Source organism: Hyla sarda, chromosome 6, assembly GCF_029499605.1.
Source record: "Hyla sarda isolate aHylSar1 chromosome 6, aHylSar1.hap1, whole genome shotgun sequence".
NCBI classification, from domain to species: domain Eukaryota; kingdom Metazoa; phylum Chordata; class Amphibia; order Anura; family Hylidae; genus Hyla; species Hyla sarda.
Genome location: NC_079194.1, coordinates 77,210,584 through 77,237,996, shown reverse-complemented (window position 1 = coordinate 77,237,996; position 27,413 = coordinate 77,210,584). Strand labels below are relative to the sequence as shown.

The window sequence follows — 27,413 nt, the reverse complement described above, 5'->3', positions numbered from 1 at the left end:
TTCCAGTTCTATGAGATTTCTGTCACGCACTGCTCTTTTAAGGTCTATCCATAGATTTTCAATTATGTTGAGGTTAGGAGATTGTGAAGGCCATGGCAAAAGCTTCAGTTTACGCCTCTTGATATAATCCCCCGTGGATTTTGAGGTGTGATTAGGATCATTATCCATTTGTAGAAGCCATCCTCTCTTTAACTTCAGCTTTTTCACAGATGGCATCAAGTTAGCATCCAAAATTTGCTGAAATTTTATTGAATCCATTTTTCCTTCTACTCGTGAGATGTTCCCTGTGCCACTGGCTGCAATATAACCCCAAAGCATGATAGATCCACCCCTATGCTTAACAGTTGGACAGAGGTTCTTTTCATTAAATTCTGTTCCCCTTCTTCTCCAAACGTACCTTTGCTCATTCCAGCCAAAAAGTTCAACTTTAACCTCATCGGTCCACAGAACTTCCAAAATGCTTCAGGCTTGTCTATATGTTAATTTGCAAAGTTCAAACACTGATTTTTGTGGTGAGGACGTAGAAGAGGTTTTCTTCTGATGACTCTTCCATGAAGACCATATTTGTACAAGTATCTCTTTATAGTGGAATAGTGTACCACAACTCCAGTGTCTGCCAGATCTTTCTGGATGGATTGTGCAGTCAAATGTGGGATTTGAATAGTTTTTCTCACAATCTTACAAGCTGTTCTGTCTGATATTTTTCATGGTCTTCCAGATCTTGTTTTAACTTCCACTGTTCCTGATGACTGACATTTCTTAATTACAGAGGATATTGAAATCTCAGAACGTTTTGCTATCTTCTTATGGCCTTCTCCAGCTTTGTGAGCGTCAACTATTTTCAGTTTCAGATTTCTAGACAACTGCTTAGAAGAACCCATGGTGCTGATTGTTGGGGCAAGGTCAGATGAGTCTGGGCATTTAAAACCTTTGAGATTGACATCACCTGGTCTTCCCAGATGATGATTGAGAACAATCCATGACACTGGCAGGTCTCAGCTTTGCAAAGGGGGCAGTGCATGCTATAAATTCTGCAGGGTGCCCAAACTTTTGCAGATTTTTTTTGTTTTCTGTTATTTTGAAAGTGTAAATTATGGAAATAAAATCTAACTTTTGTTGACATATTATAAGAATGTTTAATCTGTAATTTGATGCCTTTTGGAGATTTTTCCATCTTTCCTTGGCTTCTTTATGCACATTAATACAAATGTTTACCTGGGGTGCCCAAACTTTTGATCCCCACTGTAAGTACACCCCAAAAAAATGTCCAAATTGGGCCCAAAGTACCTTAAAGGACAACTGCAGCCATAACAACTTATCCCCTATCTACAGGATAGGGGATAAGTGTTTGATCGTGGGGTGTCCGACCGCTGGGACCCCCTGCGATCTCCCAAATGGAACCCGGCATTGCCGCTCTGTGAGAGCGGCTAATGCGTGTAGCGTGGACCTCACTGAGGTCGACGGTACGCCCCTTCCCCATACAGCTCTATGGGAGAGGAAAGAACGCTGCATCCCCCCTCTCCCATAGAACTACATGGAGGAGCTGTGGCCCTGTGCAGGAGATTACGGGGGGCCCAATGTTCAGACCCCCCCCCCCCCCCGATCAGACCCTTATCCCCTATCCTGTGGAAAAGGGACACGTTGTTATGGCTGCATGTTTCTTTTAAGCTTCCTGGGCATGGAGTTTACCAGAGCTTCACAATATTGTTACTGGAGTCCTCTTCCACTCATCCATAATGTCATAACAAAGCTGGTGGATGTTAGAGATCTTGCACTCCCCCACCTTCCGTTTGAGGATTCCCCACAGATGCTCAATAGGGTTTATGTCTGGAGACATGCTTGGCCAGTCCATCACCTGTACCCTTAGCTTCTTTAGCAAGGCAATGGTCATCTTGGAGGTGTGTGTTGGGATGGTTATCACATTGGAATGCTGCCCTGCAGCCCAGTCTCTGATGGGAGGGAATCATGCTCTGCTGCAGTATGTCACAGAATATTGTACAGTTCAAAGAGAAAAAAGGGGGATGCACTCACCCGGATCTTTTGCTAGCAGAAATCTTTATTCAATATTCATTACAGTGATTGAGCGGGTAGACGCAGAGGAGAAGCCTCGCAGCGACAGACTGTTTCCTGCGCTCCAAGCGCACTTCCTTGGGCTGCCGACTGTTTTACTACCCGAATGTCACAGAATATGTTGGCATTCATGGTTCCTACCATGCTTGACTGTAGGCAAGACACACTTGTCTTTGTACTTCTCACCTGGTTGCCACCACACACGCTTGACACCCTATCAACCAAACAAATGTATCTTGGTCTCACTGGACCACAGGACATGGCTTCAGTCATTCCTGTCCTTTTTCTGCTTGTCTTTAGTAAATTATTTGCAGGCTTTCTTGTTCTTCATGTTTAGAAGAGGCTTCCTTCTGGGGCAACAGCCATGCAGAACAATTTGAAACAGTTTACAGCATATGGTCTGAGCACTGACAGGCTGACCAGCCACTTCTGCAGCAATGCTGGCATCACTCCTACATCTATTTCCAAAAAATGTAACGGGCTTGGAGACCAGAAAGGAGGCCAGGCTCTGGCTTCATACATCACACCAGGGCTGCCATCAGAAATGTTGGGGCCCCTCAAGCTCAAGGACTGGGCCCCCCATGCCGCCCCCGAATCTGCCACACGGCCTGCCCCAAATATTTATTTCTAATTAGATTATAGTAGAGTGCAGTCCAGTAAAATAACGTGGTGCAAGTGCCCTAAAAATTTGCCAATATTCTCACATACTGGCAAAAGAGGTAGATTTCAGCTGCATGCAAGAGCTCTGCAGACACTGAAAGTGACTTACAGTTAATGTCTTCACTACGTGAATAAAAGGGTGCACATTATCCGCACAGGGCATCCTGAAGACTTCTCCCTGCCATTCGTCTCCACAGAACCTGTCAGAGCAGCCAGACAAACATTTTAGACTCCCTTCTCAAGCACAATGCCCACCTCCACACAAACTCCCCGTGTGTATTGCATTTAACAGTAATTGTGCCCCCATAGTTGTAGGCTCCACTCTCTGTGCCCCCATAGTTGTAGGCTCCACTCTCTGTGCCCCCATAGTTGTAGGCTCCACCCTCTGTGCCCCCATAGTTGTAGGCTCCACTCTCTGTGCCCCCATATTTGTAGGCTCCACTCTCTGTGCCCCCTTAGTTGTAGGCCCCCTCTCTGTGCCCCCATAGTTTTAGGCCCCCTCTCTGTGCCCCCAAATTTGTAGTCCCCCTCTCTGTGCCCCCATAGTTGTAGTCCCCCTCTCTGTGCCCCCATAGTTGTAGGCCCCCTCTCTGTGCCCCCATAGTTGTAGGCCCCCTCTCTGTGCCCCCATAGTTGTAGGCCCCCTCTCTGTGCTTCCATAGTTTTAGGCCCCCTCTCTGTGCCCCCATAGTTTTAGGCCCCCTCTCTGTGCCCCATAGTTGTAGGCTCCAATCTCTGTGCCCCCATAGTTGCAGGCCCCCTCTCAGTGCCCCCATAGTTTTATGCCCCCTCTCTGTGCCCCCATAGTTGTAGGCTCCCTTTCTGTGCCCTATAGTTGTAGGCCCCCTCTGTGCCCCCATAGTTGTAGGCCCCCTCTATCTGTGCCCCTATAGTTGTAGGCCCCCTCTCTGTGCCCCCATAGTTGTAGGCCCCCCTCTCTGTGCCCCCATAGTTGTAGGCTCTCTCTCTCTCTGCCCCATAGTTGTAGGCCCCCCCCTCTATCTGTGCCCCCATAGTTGTAGGCCCCCTCTCAGTGCCCCCATAGTTGTAGGCCCCCTCTCTGTGCCCCCATAGTTGTAGTCCCCCTCTTTCTGTGCCCCCATAGTTGTAGGCCCCCTCTCTGTGCACCATAGTTGTAGGGCCCCCTCTCTGTGCCCCCATAGTCGTAACCCCCCCTCTCTGTGCCCCCATAGTTGTAGGTGTCCTTCGTGCTCCCATAATTGTAGGCTCCGGCTTCTGTGCTCCACTGCTCCCTTAGTATTGGGTCGGATGGGACCTACTGCTATGGGCTGGAGGGGCAGTGGAGCGCAGAGGCTGACCGACGCAGCCTACTTACTGTTCAGGGGCTGGGTCGCACTGGGCAGTCTGTTCCCACTTCTGCTCCGCTTTCTGTGCTGCTCTCCGTACCCATGCTGTACGTCCTTGATATCACGTGTAATGGACGTGCCTGCGCAAGGCATGTTTGCTTCCCTACCTCCTGACAGGCACCTCTCCCTTAAAGGGACAGCGGCTGCCAGCGGAGACGTAAATACATGTAGCTTTTTCTTTAGCCCCTCTCTCCCCTTAAGTTGACAGCCACCGACCCAGGCAGCAGCTGCAGTGTAGGGCAGGACTGTCGCCCGGGCCCCTTACTGGAGTACTTGTCATACCCCCCTGATGGCGGCCCTGCATCACACTGCCGCTCAAGCCTATCACTGACCAAGGTGAAACATCTCTGTGGCTGGTGATTAGCTGACCGCAGTGTGGCATGTCTGGACCAAAAGCCGAAAGAAGACCGGGAGGATGGAAAATTGGTTCCAGTAGCACCGGAAGAAAAGTTGAAGTCTATTATGCCAGAATAAAAAAATGGCACTGTGGTGTTTAAATAAAGCCTCACTTCTTTGCTATATGGACATGATGCTATAATCTTTTGTTGTGGATGTAATACAGGCTTGTGGACTGAAGCCTTGCATAGCTGGCACCCTAAACAGACCTCCTTTAGCCATACATTCCCCCTCTCTATTATCTCAAAGTTTCCATTCTACTAAAGTGCACTTATACACTTACACACTGTAACAAACCTCCTCCTCATGTAATCACCTTACTTCTGGGGTGACAGCTTAGCAACTGTCAGGACCTGGAGGAATATCTCTTCCGTAGGGCAGAACAGTGCTCCATCAAGAGGGAGCTCTAGGCAGCTGCCTATTTTGCCTAGGTAGAGCTGGCCCTGGGTAAAGACACATTGGGAGGCAAGACAGATGGTACAAGAGACGGGAGGGTGAATCAAACAACAGGCGACGGTCCGTATCGCGCTTCATCAGGCTCTGGTCAGTAGCTATCCCTGCCTCCTCCTCCTAACTACTGCTAGACCGACCATCCTCACTGACAGCAGGGCTGGTTAGCTTATGAGGGAGCAGGGACAACAGGCCAATCAGGCTCGGCCCAAGTGTCCCAAGTGAGTTCTGACCAGACACCTGTAAACCTTGTGAACCTCACGTGTATTCTGTTGGTGGATCCTTAGAACTCTGACCTCCTGCTTGTCTTGGACCTTGCCTTTGACTTCAGATTCTGCCTCTGATTTAGTCACTGTCCCAGTCTCTGACGTTACCCTCCGATTTTGACCCCAGCTAGGTGTACTGACTTGTTTCTACTTCTGATCCTGTCTTTGTTGTGTCTGTTTTTAATTTTGTCACCCAGACTGTCTGGCTAACCTCCTCACCTGTAGGTTATGCCTCAGGTACTTAAGTGACTTTTACCCAGATGGGGGCCGCTACCAAGGGCGGATATTCTAAATACATTATGTAGAGGCAGTGGTGAGGGGAAGTATGGGGCTGCACTACCCTGTCCCTCCTATTATACACATCATTCTAGTTCTCTTTCTGTAATCTGCGCTGGTGTGCTCTTCTATTCTCCAGGCTCCTCAGACTGCATTGAACACACCTTCCCTCTACAAAACCTTTTGCCCTCCCCCCGCTCAGTAAATAACAACAGACACCGTGTTTCTCTTTTAGTGGGCTGAGGTGGTGGTCACAGCTCCAATTTATTAAGTAATGAACAGCACTATAGCGTGCAACTCTAAATCAACACTGCATAGCAGTAACCATATAACAAAACGATGATATTGACCTGTTCAACAGCCGTAGAGGAATGCCAACCGTCGGATCCCCGACGGGCATGACTGCCCACGGCATCTTCCATCTTCTAAGGTCAAACCATTCCATGCCAGCTGTGACTAAAAGGAAGACAAAAAGAATAAGAAAAACACAAAACAGAAATAAGTACAAGAAGCAGAAAAATCGTAAACATCACGGGAGTAGACAAGCCTACAGTACGGCCTCTGAAACGTAAACCACCTTTTTTTTTTTTTTTTTTTTTTTTATATTTCAAATTATTATAATTTTTTTTTTTTTTTTTTTTTTTTTATATATTATTTTTTTTTTTTTTTTTTATAAAAGGGTGAACAAGCAAGCCCACGCGCCGAACAACCGGAGCGCGGGCCAAAATAGACATAAATACAAGAAAACATTACAAATTATAACAACCAAAAGGGGAGGGAGGGCGGGACGTCTCTCGTTGCTGGTGAGGTAAGAGGAGGGAGGAAGCAGGAGAGTCTCCTATATCCCTTATGGGCGTAACTATACACCCAGTTCCCACCCCGACCTGTGGGAGGGCCCCAACCTTGTTCGGCACCTGTTAACCCCCCAGTGTCCATACAGTCAGTGGGACCTATTCCTATTATTGGACAGGTCCCATACAGACTGCATTGAACACACCTTCCCTCTACAAAACCTTTTGCCCTCCCCCCGCTCAGTAAATAACAACAGACACCGTGTTTCTCTTTTAGTGGGCTGAGGTGGTGGTCACAGCTCCAATTTATTAAGTAATGAACAGCACTATAGCGTGCAACTCTAAATCAACACTGCATAGCAGTAACCATATAACAAAACGATGATATTGACCTGTTCAACAGCCGTAGAGGAATGCCAACCGTCGGATCCCCGACGGGCATGACTGCCCACGGCATCTTCCATCTTCTAAGGTCAAACCATTCCATGCCACTAGGAGCCCGTGTATCCCTACACGGAGCTCCGACCGCCACTTAACAGGAAACGGGCCTGCTCCAGACCGTCCTGCAGGCCCGATAGAAAAATGTCCAGCCCACTATCATTGAGGTGGACCCCGTCTGCGATCATGAATCGTCTGTTGTCACCCTCCAGCTCGCGGTGACGGACCACCACCCCGCCCTTGGACCGGACAAAACGGGCCATCCTAGCATTGACCAGGCGGCGAGACCGCTCAATGGCCTCAGCATCCCTGGCCCCTTGCCACTTGACCCGAGGAACAATTTCCGACCATACCAAAACCAGCTCCGTAAAGAAGCCAGATAACCTCTCCACATCAACTGTCATAACGGTGATCAGCTCTGGAAAACGGGTAAAACAAAGGTCGTTCCCACCGGCATGAACGACCAAAATCACCGGAGATCGAACCATACCGGTAATAACCACCGCTTCCGAAAGAATTTGGTGCCACCGCATGCCCGGAATCCCACGCCAGTGGGCATCAATGTTCGGAACCCCCAACGATCTTCCGCCAGGACGGCAACTCGCCCTTTGGGCCGCCCGGTGGATATATGAATGCCCCAAAAAGAACACGGAATCCACCGGAGACTCTGAAACAGAAAAACAAGTTAAAGAAGCAGTTCCGGACGAACATATCCTGCATAACATGCCGAGCGCCATCTCCCAATGCGCTGAATGTCCGCCACAGCCAGCCCGGCACGCGACGCCTCCGTAGCCGCACCAATCCGAAAGGAATGTGTGCCAAATTCAGCCACCGGGGCACCAACAGCACCAAGGCACCGCTTAAAAACCGCCTGGAACTGATAGCGCGTCAGAGGGGAGCCGTCAGCATGCGCGAAAAAATGCTCACCACCCGCGCGAACCGCCAAATAACCCAAAAAGGCCCGAACAGGACATACCTCCCCGTCCACAGACCGCAAACTAACCCACGCCCCTTGGCCCATCTGATCCGTCTTGGACCTGCGTATACGCAACTGCAATACGCCGTTTGAGCAAACTACATCCTCAAACAACAAACCACCCACGCCCGACTTAGACGCGGGAACCATCTCACCGACCCGAAAAGCGCCAAAAACGCGGCGCAAAAAGCAGCAGAAAAAAGCAACGACTCAAACTGAGAAGGACAACATTCCTCCGTAGCCGACAACAGAGCCACCAACAAAGTGTAGGAAACCGGGCGCCTGCGCTCGCGCCTGACGTGGGTCTTCTGCCAACCCTTCAGCGCTTGCTGAATTAAAAAACGCTTCGTCACATCTTCCCAACCCAAAAGTTTAAAGTAAAAACTCACGCCCGCCAGCCTCCGGCGGGCCACCACAGCGGAAACATCAGCTGCGCGCAAAGATAACAAATAGTCAATGGTTACCGATAAGCGGGACTCCCCACAGACTTCCACCGGGCGTCCAGCAACCATACCCCACCAAGCAGCCCACGCCTTACCATGTCCTGTCCAAGTAGCAGCCGCTACCGATGATTGAATAAGGGGCATCAATCGACCGTCACCAAGTCCCACACCAACCGGGGGCAAGGAGTGCCCTCCTGGGCCGCGTCCGGACACATCTTCCGAAAGGCCTGAAACTGAAAACGGGACAAAGCATCAGCAATCACCTTGTCGATCCCAGGGACGTGGCGGGCCCGGAACCAAATATTCAGCTCCAGACAGCGAAGCACCAGATGACGAAGCAGAGACAACACAGGAAGCGAAGAGGACGTAAGACCGTTAACACAATGAACTACACTCACATTGTCAGACCAGAAAACAACCCGGCGGTTACTAAAAAGAGAGCCCCAAAGTTCCACCGCAACCACAATGGGAAAAAGTTCCAGCAACGTGAGGTTCCGGCATCGCCCGTCGTCACGCCACTCCCGAGGCCACTCCTCGGCACACCACGCACCATCAAAGAAAGCCCCGAAACCCAAAGACCCCGCAGCGTCCGTGAACAGTTGAAGGTCACCATTGGACAATTCAGCCGCCTGCCAACAAGTGCGACCATTATAGCATCTCAAAAATTCCCTCCAAACCAAAACATCAGCTCGCAGCTGCCGGGAAATGCGGATCCTGTGGTCCGGATACCGCGCCCCTCGCGTGGACAAAGACAGCCTCCGAGAAAAAACCCGCCCCATGGGCATAACTCTGCACGCAAAGACAAGGTGACCCAGCAACACCTGCATTTGCCGCAACGTGACCTTCTTAACCTCACAAAAAACTTCCACTAAACCCAACAAAGATTCCAACTTCTCACTCGGCAGGCGAAAAACCATGGCAACCGAATCAATCTCAATGCCCAAGAACGACATCACAGTGGCAGGACCCTCCGCCAGTTACCCATGGACTTGGCAACCTTAGGCCTGAAGGGGCCCGCCTTCTCAGACTGAGGTCGCCGCTCCCTATCTATGGTATGTTGGTCCACAGAAACCAGGGACCACACATCCACATATGCATTTCCCCAAATCTTCTCCTTAACCGCCTCGTCCACATGCACCCCCAAAGGGCTGAGCCCACAAAAAATAGCCTCCTTGTGTACGCCCGCTCTAACCGGGGACACACGACGGGCTGGTGTAGCCAGTTTTTCACCTGGCGACCCTTCCAACTTGGAAAGAACAGCCTTCAAAACAGACAAAACATCAGCAGACCCACCCCCAGTACCCCAAGCCCCCGCAAAGTCGAACTCACCAGTCCGCGCAGGGGCACCAGAAGAAGTTGATGGACCACTGGAGGAAGCATCAGGCACTGGATCTGACACCGGAGCAGGAGGAGGAGCAGGATCCGGATTCGGAGCTGGAGCCGCACTGGGCCGCTCGCCTCCATGCGAAGACCTCCTAGAGGACCTGGAACGTCGCCGACGACTGCCACGCCGGCGAGCCCTCCTGTCCGGGCTCGCCGAGCTCCAGGAGCTGTCTCTCTCGAAGATGGCGATCGCCAGCGGGACGAGCGGGACCTCCCCGATCTCGCTCTGCATCTGTGGTCCCGGCGACAACTGCGGTGTGACCGAGCACGAGACTCAGCAGCCCTGTACCGCCGAGAGCGGCCAGAACCCCGGGAGGATGACCTGGAAAAACGCCTGCGTACACTCCTCACAGACCCCCTTGAATCCCGGTCACGCGGGGGCTGGCTGACCCGCTGCTCAAACACCTGACCCCCAGCAAGAGACTGTGAAGGGCCGGTGCTAGGGGGGGGAGGGAGAGGTGGGGGCGCTACCTGAGGGACAGTCAGAGAAGAGGGGCCCGCAGTATCAACCCCGGGGCCCATGCTATCTTGGGCATCCTCAAATAAAGGGTCCTCCTCCCCCAAATCTACTGGCAGGGGTTGTGACACAGCCAGCCCACCACCATGTGGCAGGCTGACCGCGGATACCCGCGCCGGCGGCGTGTCCGGAACCTCGTCAGCCGACGAGGAGGCACGAGACCCGGCCGAGGGGGCATGATGGTTCCCCATTACCCCGGAACTCACACTGCACTGCCCGGGGACCGCCGCTACTAGTGAAGATGCGCGCGCGACTACCGGAAGCGCACGTGCAGGAAGGGGAGGAGCCATCCCCCGCAACCCGGCACCAGCAGCAGCAGGCCCAGGCCCCGATGCAGAGGCCAAAGCCTGCGCCACAGCACGTCCCCGCCGCCCGCCTGTATTAACCCGCGGCGGGCTGGGACTCAACCTAGAAGGGGGGCGGGATTGCCTACCCGTCCGGCGGCTCACTGCAGGCACCGAAACCGTCGCCGAAGACAAGGACCGGGCAGAAGAAGGAACCCCAGCGGGGGCCATATCGGGAAGGAGCCGTGAGAGAAGCCCAGGATCAGCCAGCAACCGCTCCCGTATCGCCAACCACACAGCCTCGTCAGCCATAGCGAGCACCTACGTCTCTCGTTGCTGGTGAGGTAAGAGGAGGGAGGAAGCAGGAGAGTCTCCTATATCCCTTATGGGCGTAACTATACACCCAGTTCCCACCCCGACCTGTGGGAGGGCCCCAACCTTGTTCGGCACCTGTTAACCCCCCAGTGTCCATACAGTCAGTGGGACCTATTCCTATTATTGGACAGGTCCCATACAGACTGACTCTGCTTTTCTCTGACATGCCTCACATAGGAACAAATCTAGCAGGTGGAAATAATACGAGCATTAATAAAACATAAATTCAGACTCCACTCCTCTAAATAAATAAAGACTCCAGATCAGATTCATAAATTTTTTCAGATCCCTGACCTGTCTCCTACATGAATACAAATCCAGGCCAGACCTCAAAGTTTATGAAGTTTATAAAAATATATATATCAGACCAATCCCCAAACCAGACCCCCATATGAATCAGTGTTGACCCCAGACCAGCTACCCTGGGGTTAGACCCTTTAGATATGTGACTAAAGAAATGCCACCTTATTTAGGCCTTTCTGGGATCTATTAGCCTTTTCTGGATCATCAGACTGCCCGGCCTGACCCATAGAGAATGAATAGAGCACTGGCTATACATGCACGATGTATTCCATTCATCTCAGGAAACATTTCACCTCTATACTTGTGATTGGTAGGGGTCCCAGCAGTTGGACCCCCACTGAGTAGCTTGGGGGATAACTTCTTGACATGGGAATATCCCTTTAATTTTAAATTTGTAATATTTTACTAACATTATGTTTCACACACAATGGGGGATATTTATCAAAGTTGTCTAAGTCCTGCATCAATATAGACCATACAGAGGGTTAGTCTGGTCTATTGTGCGCCTAATTTATCAAATGGCGCTCAGCTCTTGATAAATTTTGTGCACAGACTTCATGATCTATGCTTTAGTCTATATTTAAACCTGCTCCAACATGGTCTGACATTTCGGCGTACTTTCAGCCGATGCGACTTGTCGCTGAAAAGTCGCTTTTGATAAATTCAGCACCAATGCATTTTTCAATGCATTTCAGTCTAAAATAGACTAGAATGCATCATGCTCTAAAAATCCTCTAATGCAAAAGTCGCACATATTTAGACTGCGACTTTCTGTGCGACAAATTTAGGCAAGAAAAAACAGTCTAAATCCTTTGATAAATCTCCCCCAATAAGCCTGCAAGCACACCATGATCCATGCCGTACTCCATTCAATTCAATGATGTGAAAGATGTCTGCTAGTGACTGTGGTTGGCTCATTTTCTGGGCTTATCCATTTTTTTTTACCTGGAAAGTGGCAGCAGACTACAGTTTTCGTTAAATTAGCGAACTGGAGTCACTCATTGGATTAAATGAGTTACCTCACGCATCTGGCAGGGATACAGCAGCAGATGGTTTTGCAATGCATAAGACACACTGTTACGCCGAGCGCTCCGGGTCCCTGCTCCTCCCCGAAGCGCTCGCGGCGTTTCTCTCCCTGCAGCGCCCCGGTCAGACCTGCTGACCGGGAGCGCTGCACTGACATGGCCTGCGGGGATGCGATTCGCATCGCGGGACGCGCCCGCCTGCGAATCGCATCCCAGGTCACTTACCTGTCCCGGTCCCCGGCTGTCATGCTCTGGCGCGCGCGGCTCCGCTCTCTAGGGCGCGCGCGCGCCAGCGCTCTAAGATTTAAAGGGCCAGTGCACCAATGATGGTGCCTGGCCCAATCACCCTGATTAGCTTGCACCTGTTCCTTGCCCTACTTATACCTCACTTCCCCTGCACTCCCTTGCCGGATCTTGTTGCCTTGTGCCTTGAGAAAGCTTTACTGTGTTTCCCATACTGTGTTCCAGACCTCCTGCTATTCCACCATTGACTACGAACCTTGCCGCCTGTCCCGACCTTCTGCTACGTCTGACCTTGCTCTTGTCTACTCCCTTGTACCGCGCTTATCTCAGCAGTCAGAGAGGTTGAGCCGTTGCCAGTGGCTACGACCTGGTTGCTACCGCCGCAGCAAGACCATCCCGCTTTGCGGCGGGCTCTGGTGAATACCAGTAGCAACTTAGAACCGGTCCACTGACACGGTCCACACCAATCCCTCTCTGGCACAGAGGATCCACCTCCAGCTAGCCGAATCGTGACACACACATGGTATGTATGCACCCTTATTTTGGTCAACAGTTGCACCATAATCACAAGTGGGATCGAAACAGAGTAAAAACTTTAATGGAAACTCCTGGTTTTGGTAAAACTGCTGATCAAAATTTTTTTGTGCTTACATTTTTTTCTCTCTCATGTGATCCACCTGAAGCAGAATTGTTCAAACGCACTTTTTTACTTGCAGTGGTAATGGATTTATGAAATGCTAATGCTGGATGAAATGTCACAAACCCCTCAAAAACACCGCAAATCTGCACCAGCCCAGATCTGGCTTACAAAAGTGGTTGCGGAGATAGATCATTTTTAAAGAGTCACTATTTTTTTTTTTGAACAGCATCGTAAAGAAAAGTCACAGAGGAGAGGAAGAATCATACAAAGTGATGATTTACGCTATGTTCACACCTCAGAATGTCCGCACGGAAAATCTCAGTGCAGAAATTCCACAGACTGCGGGCACCAGCACAATATGCCAGCACTAGGACCGCACAGGAATGCACAGTCTCATAGACGGCTATGCATTCCATGCGTGATTCTGCAGAAAGAATGGACAGGTTAATTCTTTTTTGTGGACACGGAAATCGAAATTTCCATACCAGAAACATCTGGCATGGAAATTTTAAGGTGTGCACTAGAGATGAGTGAACTTACAGTAAATTCGATTCGTCACGAACTTCTCGGCTCGGCAGTTGATGACTTTTCCTGCATAAATTAGTTCAGCTTTCAGGTGCTCCGGTGGGCTGGAAAAGGTGGATACATTCCTAGGAGACTCTTTCCTAGGAATGTATCCACCTTTTCCAGCCCACCAGAGCTCCTGAAGGCTGAACTATTTTACGCAGGATAAGTCAACTGCTGAGCCGAGAAGTTCGTGACGAATCGAATTTACTGTAAGTTCGCTCATCTCTAGTGTACACAGTTGAATTCAATGGGACTCTGCTGCAGCAGAATCTCACTGCAGAATTCAAATGCCGAATTCCGCACGGAAATTCCGAGGTGTGAACATAGCCTTATTGTTTATTGCTTATGTTCGCCAAATTTAGTAACCCCATAAAAATAAATTACTTCAAAACATACTTTCTGAAAACAAGAATGATTAATGTCCCTCATGGTGTTTTTTGGTTTTAAACAGTTTTTTTCGGGGTTTCCAGGACCCAAAATACTGTGTGTCTACATAGTCTCAGGAAAGCTCCATTCGGCTGATTATGATGCATTCTCCTCTTAGCATGATAATAATAATAATAATAATAATAATAATAATAAATGTACATAAAAAATGTATTGCGCTGTATTTCTTTAACTTTATAACAGTAAAGAACGATACGAACATCTAGTCACAACCTGAAGAAATAAGCAGTCGCCAGCGAACTGTAATATGACTTCCTGGCAGCAGGTGGCGCTGAGCTCACGATGACATAGGTGAAGGAATGATGTTACGCTCAATACGCGCGCCGCATTCGTGTCGTCATTTCCGGCGCGCCGCTTGCTTTCTGTAGGAGTCGCGCTGCTGTGCTGTCAGTGTTTCGATAATGGTGAGATGTGAATGAATGTATCGCGGAATTATATTCTGTGTGTCGGGGCGGACTATACGTCTCAGCATGTCCTGAGGTTGTAGTATGGTTCGTTCCAGCCACGTGATGAAGTCCTGCAGTGAATAGAAGCCTTTACACCAATGGCTATACCCATGCCCTCCACCCTGCAACCATAGCTACCAACCTGTAGCTTTACAGCTGTTGCAAAACTACAACTCCCATCATGCCCTGACAGCCTTCGGCTGTCAGGGCATGATGGGAGTTGTAGATTTGCAACAACTGTAGAGCCACTGCTTGAGGACAGGCTGCTCTTCTGTGACATGTCTGACCGGTAAAAGGGAAATGCCTCATAATCTGTGACAATCTCCTCCATTGGTGTAAAGGATTCTATGCAGCTTTGGAAGAAGTATACACGTTATTTATATAGCACCACATGCCTCTTTGATGTACACACATTTTGACTTCCCCCTGGTGCATTGTAAGGTGTAAAAAGGAGGTGACTGCAATCTACTGGCAGGAAGACCTGCAAAATGAGACCAATGTCACATTAGGAAACATCCTTAGGGTGTGTTCACATTGGTTTTGAAAACATTTTTATTCCAGTGGAGTTCCCCTTTAAGTTGTTTTAGAATATTAATACACCACAGGGTCATGTGATGGCACTATATAAATAATGTTTATATGTTTTTTTTTTTTTCAAGCAGCATAGAAGCCTGTACTTCAAGCATAAGCAACCTTTGGCTGTGCAGATGTTTTGGACTACATCTCCCATGATGCTTTTACATGTAAAATGCTGCCAAAGCATCATGGGAGATGTAGTGCAAAACACCTGCAGTGCTGAAGGTTGCTTATGCCTGCTGAACATCAATGTCTATATCCATGTTTTCCACACTGCGGACCCTGCAGCCATAGCAAAGATCTGCACTGGTATGAAGTCAGTCAGGCATGTCCTAATAGAGCAGTGTTACCCAACCTGTGGCTCTCCAGCTGTTGCAAAACTACAACTCGTCTGTTAGTGAATCGGAATGTAGTTTTGCAACAGCTGGAGAGGCAATGCCAATCAGTTGCTAGATAGGTCACTACTGTATTAGAAATCTTGAATTCATTGACAAAGCTACAGGCCATGCCAGAAGTAAACAGTCAGCCTCACTGCATTAAAGGGGTACTCCACTGCCCCAGCATTTTGAACATTTTGTTCCGATCACTGGGTGCGAGCTGTGGGGGTCGCCACGCCCCCTCCCATAGACGTGCATCGCATCTCACACCCAGAGTTCAGAACAAAATTTTCCAAATGCTGGGGCAGTAGATTTCCCCTTTAAGCGTAGCTTGTTAGTCTGTCCAGAAAAGCAGGAGATGCTGGGAGGTTGAATCTGTGTTAAGCATTGTGCAGGGGTCACCTTTTTTAATGTAACTATGAGACTTGCTAAGAGTTAGTAAGTTACTTCTAGAGATGAGCGAATTTACAGTAATTCGATTCGTCACAAACTTCTCAGCTCGGCAGTTGATGACTTTATCCTGCATAAATTAGTTCAGCTTTTACGTGCTCCGGTGGGCTGGAAAAGGTGGATACAGTTGTAGGAGAGTCTCCTAGGACTGTATCCACCTTTTCCAGCCCACAGGAGCACCTGAAAGCTGAGCTAATTTATGCAGGAAAAGTCAGCAAACACCAAGCTGAGAAGTTTTATTGAATCACTGTAAATTCGCTCATCTCTAGTTACTTCCGTACAACGCAGCAAGCAATGTGTGAACTGTCAGTTTGCGTGCAGTGGGGACTGGAGTTGACATTGTATTGGGTGAAACAGAGAGCCTGGTAAGAGGGGAGCAGGGCAGCCATGTTTATGAAAGGGTAAGGCTAGGTTCACACTACAGAATTTCCGCCTGCAATTCCGCCTTGAAATTGCATGCAGAAATTCCGCTGACTAAAATGTACTGTATAGTGAATGGGTTTCCGTTCACAACTTCACACTTCGGAATTTGTGAAGCGCAATTTGTGAACGGAAAATCCGCTTGAAAATTTCCGCCTGAAGAATGGCGTTGCTCATTCTTCAGGCGGAAATACTCGCGGAACACATTGCAGTCTATGTCCTGAATCAGTCGGCGCTGGCTGCACTCGGAATCTCTGGGTGGAATCTCTGCCCAGAGATTCCGCATTGTTACCCTAGCCTAAGAGGACAGGTAAGAAACTGCAGATCATGACTTGATCACTGTCAGGATCAAAGGGAATCAATGTTGTCACAAAAGACTCTATTCCTATTATTAAGCAGCATGTGTAATGAGGGACATGTCTATGCTGTAACTGACCTTATGCCATATTTTTTTTTCATGGATTCTTTGACCACTTTTTTCTCACTTACAGGCTCGTAATGCAGAGAAAGCCATGTAAGTATCTTTACTTTCTATAAAACATCTTCAGAAATGTGAATATTTTATCATGTGTCTATAGTCTGAGATCCATTCTTCAATACATGAGCAATATGAATGTTGCAACAGTTAAGATAAGATTCCTTTTTCCAAGGAGTTCTCTAGTTCTTTGTACCCACTAAATGGGGCCTTGACCATCTTTTGTGTGTTGTAAGTGGTGGAGATTCACCATGTGTCCATATTCCAAAGGTTCCATGGTTGTGCTATATGTTCCTGCAGATTCAGTCAGACCAAATATTTTTTTGGTCTGACAGGATCTACACAAGAAAAAAAGCACTAAAAGACCATTTGAACACATGTGCTATAAAAATGAAATCTAAAATGATTTGCTGCTGTGCACTTCTGCTTGATTTTCTTGCCATTATTTGGGGTTAATTAACCCCTTCCCGACCCATGGCATACATGTATGTCATGGGTCGGCTCCCATTCTATAACGTGGGGCCACGGTGTGGCCCCTCGTCATAGCGGGTTGGGCCCGGCACCTAGCAATGGCCAGGACCCGTGGCTAATAGCGTGTGGCAGTGATCGCGGTGCCACGCACTATTAACCCTTTAGACGCGGCATTCAAAGTTGAATGCCGCGTCTAAAGTGAAAGTAAACTAATGCCGGTTAGCTCAGGGAGCTGCTCGGGATCGGCACGGCATCCCGAACAGCTTGCATGACAGCCGGAGGATCCCTACCTGCCTCCATGCTGTCCGATCGCCGAATGATTGCTCAGTGCCTGAGATCCAGGCATGAGCAGTCAAGCGGCAGAATCATTGATCACTGGTTTCCTATGAGAAACCAGTGATCAATGTAAAAGATCAGTGTGTGCAGTGTTATAGCCCCCTATGGGAGCTATAACATTGCAAAAAAAAAAGTGAATAAAGATCATTTAACCCCTTCCCTAATAAAAGTTTGAATCACCCCCCTTTTCCTATTTAAAAAAAAAACCTGTGTAAATAAAATTAAAAATAAACATGTGGTATCTTCGCGTGCGGAAATGTCCGAATTATAAAAATATATTATTAATTAAACCGTACGGTCAATGGCGTACACGCAAAAAAATTCAAAAGTCCAAAAAAACGTATTTTTGGTCACTTTTTATATCATGAAAAAATGAATAAAAAGCGATCAAAAAGTCCGATCATTACAAAAATGGCACCGCTAAAAACTTCAGATCACGACACAAAAAATTAGCCCTCATACCATCCCATACGCAGAAAAATAAAAAAGTTATAGGGGTCAGAAGATGACAATTTTAAACATATAAATTTTCCTGCATGTAGTTATGATTTTTTCCAGAAGTACAATAAAAACAAACCAATATAAGTAAGGAATCATTTTAACCGTATGGCCCTACAGAATAAAGAGAAAGTGTCATTTTTACCGAAAAATGTACTGCGTAGAAACGGAAGCCCCCAAAAGTTACAAAATTGTGTTTTTTCTTCAATTTTGTCGCACAATGAATTTTTTTTCCGTTTCTCTGTAGATTTTTGGGAAAAAAGTAGAATTGGTGGGGTAAAAAATAAGCCATCATATGGATTTTTAGGTGCAAAATTGAAAGAGTTATGGTTTTTTAAAGGTAAGGGGGAAAAAACGAAAGTGCAAAAATGGAAAAACCCTGGGTCATGAAGGGGTTAAGCAAAACCCCGTGTAGAGGAAGAGTGGTGCAGTTGCTAGCAAATGCACCCTTCTTTATTTACACAGGTTTTGATAAATCTCCCCCACAGTGTTTATACATAAGGGACATTTATGCTCTAGAGTGGTTTTCTTTTTAATTTCTTGTCTGTCATTGGGGACACAGACACCATTGGTGTAGGCTGCGGCCTCTAGGAGGGGACACTAAGCTCAAAAAAAAAAAAAAAAAAAGTGATAGCTCCTCAGGAAACTAAGCCAGTCTGCGCTTAATGTCTCGAGGAGGTTGACACTCCTACCTTTTTTGGCAGGTCCTTTTTTTTTATCTGCTGGATAACAGGGATGACTTATCTTCCTGTTCACCCGAGCAGGGTGGACAATTCCTCCTTCAATAGCACTGTTGACTTCAGCTCAAAGAACAGAGACAAGGGCATGTGGGGTCCCTCTGGCACCACCAGCCCAAGGGTCCCCCGGATGCTATAATGGTTCACCACCCCATACCAGCAACCCCTTTCCTAAAAGAGAGTGGCAAGCTGAAGTGGTGACCCTGCTGGTCCCTCTGAAGAAAAAAAGGAATCCCTGACTACCTGAGCTGGTAACATCTTGATTAGAGGGAGATCGACGATTGATTGCAAAGTTATTTTCAATCAATAATTTTTGATTTGAGTGAGTGAACGCTCCACCCAGAGGTGTTCAACAACTCTTCGCCCCGTGGGGAACCCCAGAGATGGACCTCATGGCATCCGGACTAAACCAAAAGATTCCTGCTTCATGACCCATGCTCGGGATCCCTAAGCTTACACAGTGGACTCCTTGAATGCACTTCCATCTCCTGTATGCCTTCCCACCTCTGCCGCCTTTCCCCCCAACTCCTCAAGAGAATCAAGGCGGAAGGAATTTCACCGACCCTGGTGGCTCCAGACTGGCCCCATGGAGCATGGTTTGCCAATCTACTTTATCTACTTATCGATACTCCCTGGTGTCTGCCTCTATGAGAAGATTTTCTCTCTCAAGGTTTTCATTACCACTCGTTTAGAGTAGCTTAGCTTACCGGCATGGCCGTTGAAGTTGCAGTTCTAAGAAACTGCGCTTTCTCAAAGCCAGTGGTTCAGGCCGTGTTGGAGGCCCGAAGGTTTACGTCCTCCCTTATCTACCACTGGACCGAGAAGACCTATTTTCTGTCGTGCCAGTTGCAAAACCTTCATCCATTCTGCTTGGTTTTTGCCAAGGTCCTTGCTTTTCTTTAAAGTGACCTTGACTTGGGGTTGGCCCTCTGCTTCCTCAAACCCCAGATCTCAGCGCCCTTTTTCATCAGCCCCTAACCACCAACCGGGATGTTCATATTTTTCTTCAAGAGGTTGCTCATGCTGCACCCCCCCCCCCCTACTGTTGTCCACCCCCTTTAAACTGTTGGAGGAGATCAGCACCACCGTAACCTACCCCGCTGACCTGAAAGGTACTTTTCTTGGTCGCTCTTCATTGGGGGACAGTCTATAGATAGCAAGCACGGCACTGCATCCCCATACAATATGGAGCAATAGGCACTATGTAAGGTATAGGCTTGTAATTGCTGAAGGTGGTGCTCTAATAACAAGTATTGCAGATACACTGCACCGCAGTCAGCTCATAAATCTTCTTTTATTGCATACTCACAAATTTACAAGGGAAGAGGGTTGTGGGGGGACACAGGATGGCGACCAAGCTCCGTTTCGCACGGTGATTGTGCTTCCTCCGGCCCTTCATTGGGGGACACCTATACTGATGGGTATATGCTCTTGCCACTAGGAGGCGCTGACACTAGGAAAAATCAGCTCTCCTTTGGCAGGATATACCCGCCCACCTGCAGTGAGGTAATCAGTTTTAGCTAGTGTCAGTAGGAGGCACAGGTCTGGGAGCTCCTCAGAACTGGTCTTTTTTATTATTTTCTAGTAAGTGCTGTTTAGTTGGGTTTACTTACTCTACAGGTGTCCGTCTTCCAGGCGACTCGGGAACCTCCATATCCTATGTCGGCTGCTCCATTGTTCCAGGATGCTCTTTTTTGGCCGTTTATTCTTACGTGTAAGTCTTTCAGGTGACCCGGGTACCTCCAGTTTCCTTGTCGGTTGCTCCGGTGTTCCGGGAGGTTCCTTTTCAGGGCATTCCACTCTCCTGTTTTGCCGTTGGTTGTTTTTTCTCTCCCTAGCGGACTGCGTTGGTACGTCCTATCAGTATAGGTGTCCCCCAATGAAGAGTGACCGAGAAAAGGAGATTTTCTTTGTACTCACTGTAAAATCTCTTTATTGTAGCCTTCATTGGGGGACATCACACCCACCCTTTCTTCATCTTTTTTCCAGATTATTTTTTCCGGTTCTTGTTTTTTTTTTTTTTTTATATATTATCCGGGATTCCTTTCTAGATTCCTTCGGACATATTTCTTTGTTGGCTTCTCCTACTGCTATGTGACAAAACAGATTACCTCACTGCAGGTGGGTGGGTATATCCTGCCAGGGAGGAGCCAACTTTTTTTTTTCCTAGTGGCAAGAGCATAATACCCATCAGTATAGGTGTCCCCCAATGAAGGCTACGAGAAAGAGATTTTACGGTGTGTACAAAAAAATCTCCTTTTTCTAGTGGAGATAATCTCCCTGGTTGGGGCTTTTTGGGCCGTGCGGCGTGGAGCCTCTGCCTTCCGGGCATGCTGGGAGTTAGAAACATAGAATGTGTCGGCTGATAAGAACCATTTGCCCATCTAGTCTGCCCAATACATCTGAGGCCTATCAATAGTCCCTTGCCCTATCTTATATGAAGGATAGCCTTATGCTTATCCCATGCATGCTTAAACTCCTTCACTGTATTTGCAGCTACCACTTCTGCAGGAAGCCTATTCAATGCATCCACTACTTTCTCAGTAAAGTAATACTTCCTCATATTACTTTTAAAAACCTTTGTCCCTCTAATTTAATTCTATGTCCTCTTGTGGTAGTTTTTCTTCTTTTAAATATGTTCTCCTCCTTTATCATGTTTGATTCCCTTTTATGTATTTAAAAGTCTCTATCATATCCCCTCTGTCTCTTCTTTCTTCTATACATGTTAAGGTCCTTTAACCTTTCCTGGTACGTTTTATCCTGCAATCCATGTACTAGTTTAGTAGCTCTTCTTTGAACTCTCTTGTGGACATACGGCCTCCAGTACTGCGCACAATACTCCAAGTGAGGTCTCACCAGTGTTCTGTACAGCGGCATGAGCACTTCTATCTTTCTACTGCTTATACCTCTCCCTATACATCCAAGCATTCTGATAGCATTTCCTGCTGCTCTATTACATTGTCTTCCTACCTTTAAGTCTTCTGAAATAATTACTCCTAAATCCCTTTCCTCAGATACTCAGGTCAGGACTGTGTCAAATATTCTATATTCTGCCCGAGGTGCCTTATCTTGCACTTATCCACATTAAATTTCAGTTGCCAGAGTTCTGACCATTCTTCTAGTTTTCCTAAATCCTTTTCCATTTGGTGGATCCCTCCAGGAACATCAACCCTGTTACATATCTTTGTGTCATCAGCAAAAAGACATACCTTACCATCGAGACCTTTTGCATTATCACTAATGAAGATATTAAACAAAATTGGTCCCAGTCCAGATCCCTGAGGTCCCCACTGGTAACAAGACCTTGCTCTAAATATACTCCATTGACTACAACCCTCTGTCTGTCATTCAGTCACTGCCTAATCCACTCAACAATATAAGAGTCCAAGCTCAAAGACTGTAGTTTATTGATAAATCTTCTATGTGGGACAGTGTCAAAAGCCTTACTAAAATCTAGATATGCAATGTCAACTGCCCTTCCGCCATCTATTATTTTAGTCAACTAGTCACAAAAAATCAATAAGATTTGTATGACGTGATCTCCCTGAAGTAAACCCATTTTGTTTTTCATCATGCAAACCATAAGATTTTAGATGTTTCACAATCCTATCCATTAGTAGGGTTTCCATTAATTTCCCCACTATTGATGTCAGACTTACTGGCCTATAGTTGCTTGATTCCTCCCTACTACCTTTCTTGTGAATGGGCACAAAATGTTCTAATTTCCAATCTTCCGGGACGACTCCTGTTACCAGTGATTGGTTAAATAAATCTTTTAACGGTTTTGCTAGCTCACCACTAAGATCTTTTAATAATTTTGGGTGTATCCCATTAGGCCCCTGTGACTTATTTGTCTTCACTTTACACAGGAAACGTAGAACCTCTTCCTCTGTAAAGACACATGCATCAAACAATTCATTAGTCTTCCTCCCTAATTGAGGTTCTTTTTCTTCTGTAAATACTGAACAGAAGTATTCATTAAAGGGGTACTCTGCCCCTAGACATCTTATCCCCTATCCAAAGGATAGGGCATAAGATGTCAGATCGCCACGGCCCCACTGCTGGGGACCCCCGGGAATGCCGCTGCGGCACCCCGCTGTCATTACTGCACAGAGCGAGTTCTCTCTGCACGTAATGACGAGCAGTACAGGGGCCAGAGCATCGTTGTGTCACGGCCTCGCCCCTCGTGATGTCACGGCCCGCCCCCTAAATACGAGTCTATGGGAGGGGTGGTGGTCGTCACGCCCCTGCCATAGACTTGTATTAAGGGGGCGGGTTGTGATGTCACGAGGGGCGGAGCCATGGGGTAACGATGCTCCGGCCCCTGTATCGCCCGTCATTAAGCACAGTGCGAACTCGCTCTGTGCAGTAATGACAGCGGGGTGACGCAGCGGCAATCCCGGGGGTCCCCAGCAGCGGGACCCCGACGATCTGACATCTTATCCCCTATCCTTTTGGATAGGGGATAAGATGTCTAGGGGCGGAGTACCCCTTTAAGGCAGTCGGCTAGCCCTTTTATTCTCTTCTACATACCTTCCTTCCTTATTTTTTAATTTAGTTATTCCTTGTTTAATTTCCTTTTTTCATTTATATATCTGAAGAATGTCTTATCCCCTTTTTTCACAGACTGAGCTAGTTTTTCTTCTGCCTGTGCTTTAGAAGTTCTTATATCTTGCTTGGCCTCTTTCTGCCTAATCTTGTAGATTTCCCTTTCTTCATTGCTCTGGGTTTTCTATATAATTACTGAATGCTAACTTTTATTTTTTTTAATTATTTTACCCACTTCTGCTGAGTACCACAGTGGTCTCTTCCTTGTTCTGCTTTTACTGACAAGTCTAATGCAATTTTCTGTTGCCTTCAATAATTCCTTCAATGTGTCTTTTAAGTAGTCCAATTTCTCCTGGACTCTATGTAATCTGTTCCAGTCTGATAGGGACTCTTTTATGACTAATCTCATTTTTGAAAATGTTTTTGTGTGGTATGACTTCTTCACTGTTTGGCCACAGCTGGAGGCACCCTACTTGGGAATCACTGGTCTATACCAATGGTCTATGTGCCAAAATACTCTTGACAAGAAAGGGAGATTACATGAAGTACTCCAAATCCACTTATCCCATTCCTTGTTTTTATTTCTTTATCTTTTTAACCTGTTGGGGACGAAGGGCGTATGCATACGCCCTTGCGTCCTGGTACTTAAGGACGAAGGGCGTATCCATACGCCCGTGGGAATTTCGGCCCCCGCCGGGCGGGGACCGGGCCGGGGTGACTGCTGATATCTATCAGCAGGCACCCCGTGCAAATGCCCAGGGGGGTCATTAGACCCCCCCATGTCGGCGATCGGCGCAAATCGCAAGTGAATTCACACTTGCGATTTGCGCCGATTCCGGGTCATTACGGGTCTATGGTGACCCGGTGACCTGGAATAGAAGGGGGATCGCGGGTGTCTAAGACACCCACGATCCCCCTAAAGCGATAGGAGTGAGGTGGCAGAGTTGCCACCCCTCCTATCTCTGCTATTGGTGGTCTAGATGCGACCACCAATAGCAGATCAGGGGCGGAGGGGTTTACTTTCGTTTTCCCCGTCCTGCCCTCCCACAATAGGCGGGGCAGAACGGGGAAAATAAAGAGGAGCGGCGCCGGAGTCCACTTACCCCTCCAGAGACAGCGGAGCGACGGGGATCGGCGGCGGCGAAGGAGATCTGCGGCGGCGTGCGGCAGAAGAGGACGGCTCCCGGATGCGACGGAAGCCGGTGAGTAGTTGCATAGCAACATCTAGAGGGCTACAGTCTGAGACCACTATAGTGGTCTCTAGACTGTAGCCCTCCAGATGTTGCAAAACTACAACTCCCAGCATGCCCAGACAGCTGTTTGCTGTGTGGGCATGCTGGAATTTGTAGTTTTGCAACAGCTGGAGGTCTGCAGTTTAGAGACCACTGCACAGTGATCTCTATACTGCCCTCTAGATCTTGCAAAACTACAACTCCCAGCATGCCCACACAGCTGTTTGCTGTCTGGGCATGCTGGGAGTTGTAGTTTTGCAACATCTGGAGGTCCACAGTTTGGAGATCACTGTTCAGTGGTCTCTAAATTGTAGCACTCCAGATGTTGCAAAACTACAAATTCCAGCATGCCCAAACAGCTGTCTCGGTATGCTGGGAGTTGTAGTTGCGTACCTCCAGCTGTTGCATAACTACATCTCCCAGCATGCCCTTCTGTGATCAGACATGCTGGGAATTGTAGTTTTGCAACAGCTGGAGGCACACTGGTTGGAAAATACTGAGTTAGGTAACTGAAACTAACTGAAGGTTTTCCAACCAGTGTGCCTCCAGCTATTGCAAAACTACAACTCCCAGCATGTACTGACAGACCGTGCATGCTGGGAGTTGTAGTTTTGAAACAGCTGGAGGTTCCCCCCCCCTCCCCCCATGTGAACGTACAGGGTACATTCACTCGGGCGGGTTTACAGCAAGTTTCCTGCTTCAAGTATGAGCTGCGGCAAATTTTTCGCCGCAGCGCAAATTCCTAGCGGGAAACTTACCGTAACCCGCCAGTGTGAATGTACCCTAAAAACACTACACTACACTAACACATAATAAAGAGTAAAACACTACATATACACCCCCTTACACTGTCCCCCCCAATAAAAATAAAAAACGTATTGTACAGCAGTGTTTCCAAAACGGAGCCTCCAGCTGTTGCAAAACAACAACTCCCAGCATTTCCGGACAGCCACTGACTGTCCAGGCATGCTGGGAGTTTAGCAACAGCTGGAGGCACCCTGTTTGGGAATCACTGGCGTAGAATACCCCTATGTCCACCCCTGTGCAATCCCTAATTTAGTCCTCAAATGCGCATGTGCTCTCTCACTTCGGAGCCCTGTCGTATTTCAAGGAAACAGTTTAGGGTCACATATGGGGTATTTCCGTACTCGGGAGAAATTGCACTACAAATTTTGGGGGGCTTGTTCTCCTTTTACCCCTTATGAAAAGGAAAAGTTGGGGTCTACACCAGCCTGTTAGTGTAAAAAATTTTACACTAACATGCTGGTGTTGCCCTTTACTTTTTATTTTCACAAGAGGTAAAAGGAAAAAAAGACCCCCAAAATTTGTAACGCAATTTCTCCTGAGTACGGAAATACCCCATATGTGGGCGTAAAATGCTCTGTGGGCGCACAACAAGGCTCAGGAGTGAGAGCGCACCATGTACATTTGAGGCCGAAATTGGTGATTTGCACAGGGGTGGCTGATTTTACAGCGGTTCTGACATAAATGCAAAATAATAAATACCCACATGTGACCCCATTTTGGAAACTACACCCCTCACGGAATGTAATAAGGGGTACAGTGAGCATTTACGCCCCACAGGTGTCTGACAGATTTTTGGAACAGTGGTCTGTGAAAATGAAAAATTAATTTTTTTTGTTTGCACAGCCCACTGTTCCAAAGATCTGTCAAACACCAGTGGGGTGTAAATGCTCACTGCACCCCTTATTACATTCCGTGAGGGGTGTAGTTTCCAAAATGGGGTCACATGTGGGGGGGTCCACTGTTCTGGCACCACGGGGGGCTTTGTAAATGCACATGGCCCCCGACTTCCATTCCAAACAAATTATCTCTCTAAAAGCTCAATGGCGCTCCTTCTCTTCTGAGCATTGTAGTTCGCTCGCAGTGCACTTGACGTCCACATATGGGGTATTTCCATACTCAGAAGAAATGGGGTTACAAATTTTGGGGGGCATTTTCTCCTATTACCCTTTGTAAAAAAGTAAAATTTGGGGAAAAACCAGCATTTTAGTGGAAAAATATATTTTTTTCATTTACACATCCGACTTTAACAAAAAGTTGTCAAACACCTGTGGGGTGTTAAGGCTCATTGTACCCCTTGTTACGTTCCTTGAGGGGTGTCGTTTCCATAATAGTGTGCGATGTGGTTTTTTTTTGCTGTCCTGGCACCATAGGGGCTTCCTAAATGGGACATGCCCCCCAAAAACCATTTCAGAAAAACTCACTCTCCTAAATCCCATTGTTGCTCCTTCGCTTCTGAGCCCTCTAGTGCACCCGCCGAACACTTGACATACACATATGAGGTATTTCCTTACTCGAGAGAAATTGGGTTACAAATTTTGAGAGGATTTTTTTCCTTTTACCCTTTGTAAAAATTCAAAAACTGGGTCTACAAGAACATGCCAGTGTAAAAAATGAAGATTTTGAATTTTCTCCTTCACTTTGCTGCTATTCCTGTGAAACACCTAAAGGGTTAACACACTTACTGATTGTCATTTTGAATACTTTGAGGGGTGCAGTTTTTATAATGGGGTCATTTATCGGGTATTTCTAACCAGAAGACCCTTCAAATCCACTTCAAACCGAACTGGTCCCTGAAAAATTCCGATTTTGAAAATTTTGCGAAAAATTGGAAAATTGCTGCTGAGCTTTAAAGCCCTCTGGCGTCTTCCAAAAGTAAAAACTCGTCAATTTTATGATGCAAACATAAAGTAGACAAATTGTATATGTGAATCAATACATAATTTATTTGGAATATCCATATTCCTTATAAGTAGAGAGCTTCAAAGTTAGAAAAATGCAAAATTTTTGCATTTTTCACCTAGAAAGGATGCAAGTATCGCCGAAAATTTACCACTAACATAAAGTAGAATATGTCATGAAAAAACTATCTCGGAATCAAATTTATAAGTAAAAGCATTCCAGAG

At 47.4% G+C, this 27,413-nt stretch overlaps 1 protein-coding gene across 1 annotated transcript in view; it reads left to right on the top strand.

Annotated features, from left to right (window-relative positions):
* The first annotated feature begins 14,250 nt into the window (after positions 1 to 14,250).
* Positions 14,251 to 27,413, top strand: part of ISY1 (ISY1 splicing factor homolog) — a 46,798-nt gene continuing 33,635 nt past the window's right edge. Inside the window, exons 1-2 of the mRNA XM_056528257.1 lie at positions 14,251 to 14,321; positions 16,678 to 16,700. Of these exons, the coding sequence (XP_056384232.1) occupies positions 14,319 to 14,321; positions 16,678 to 16,700 (26 nt within the window). The 5' untranslated portion in view covers positions 14,251 to 14,318. The remainder of the gene's footprint in view (positions 14,322 to 16,677; positions 16,701 to 27,413) is intronic.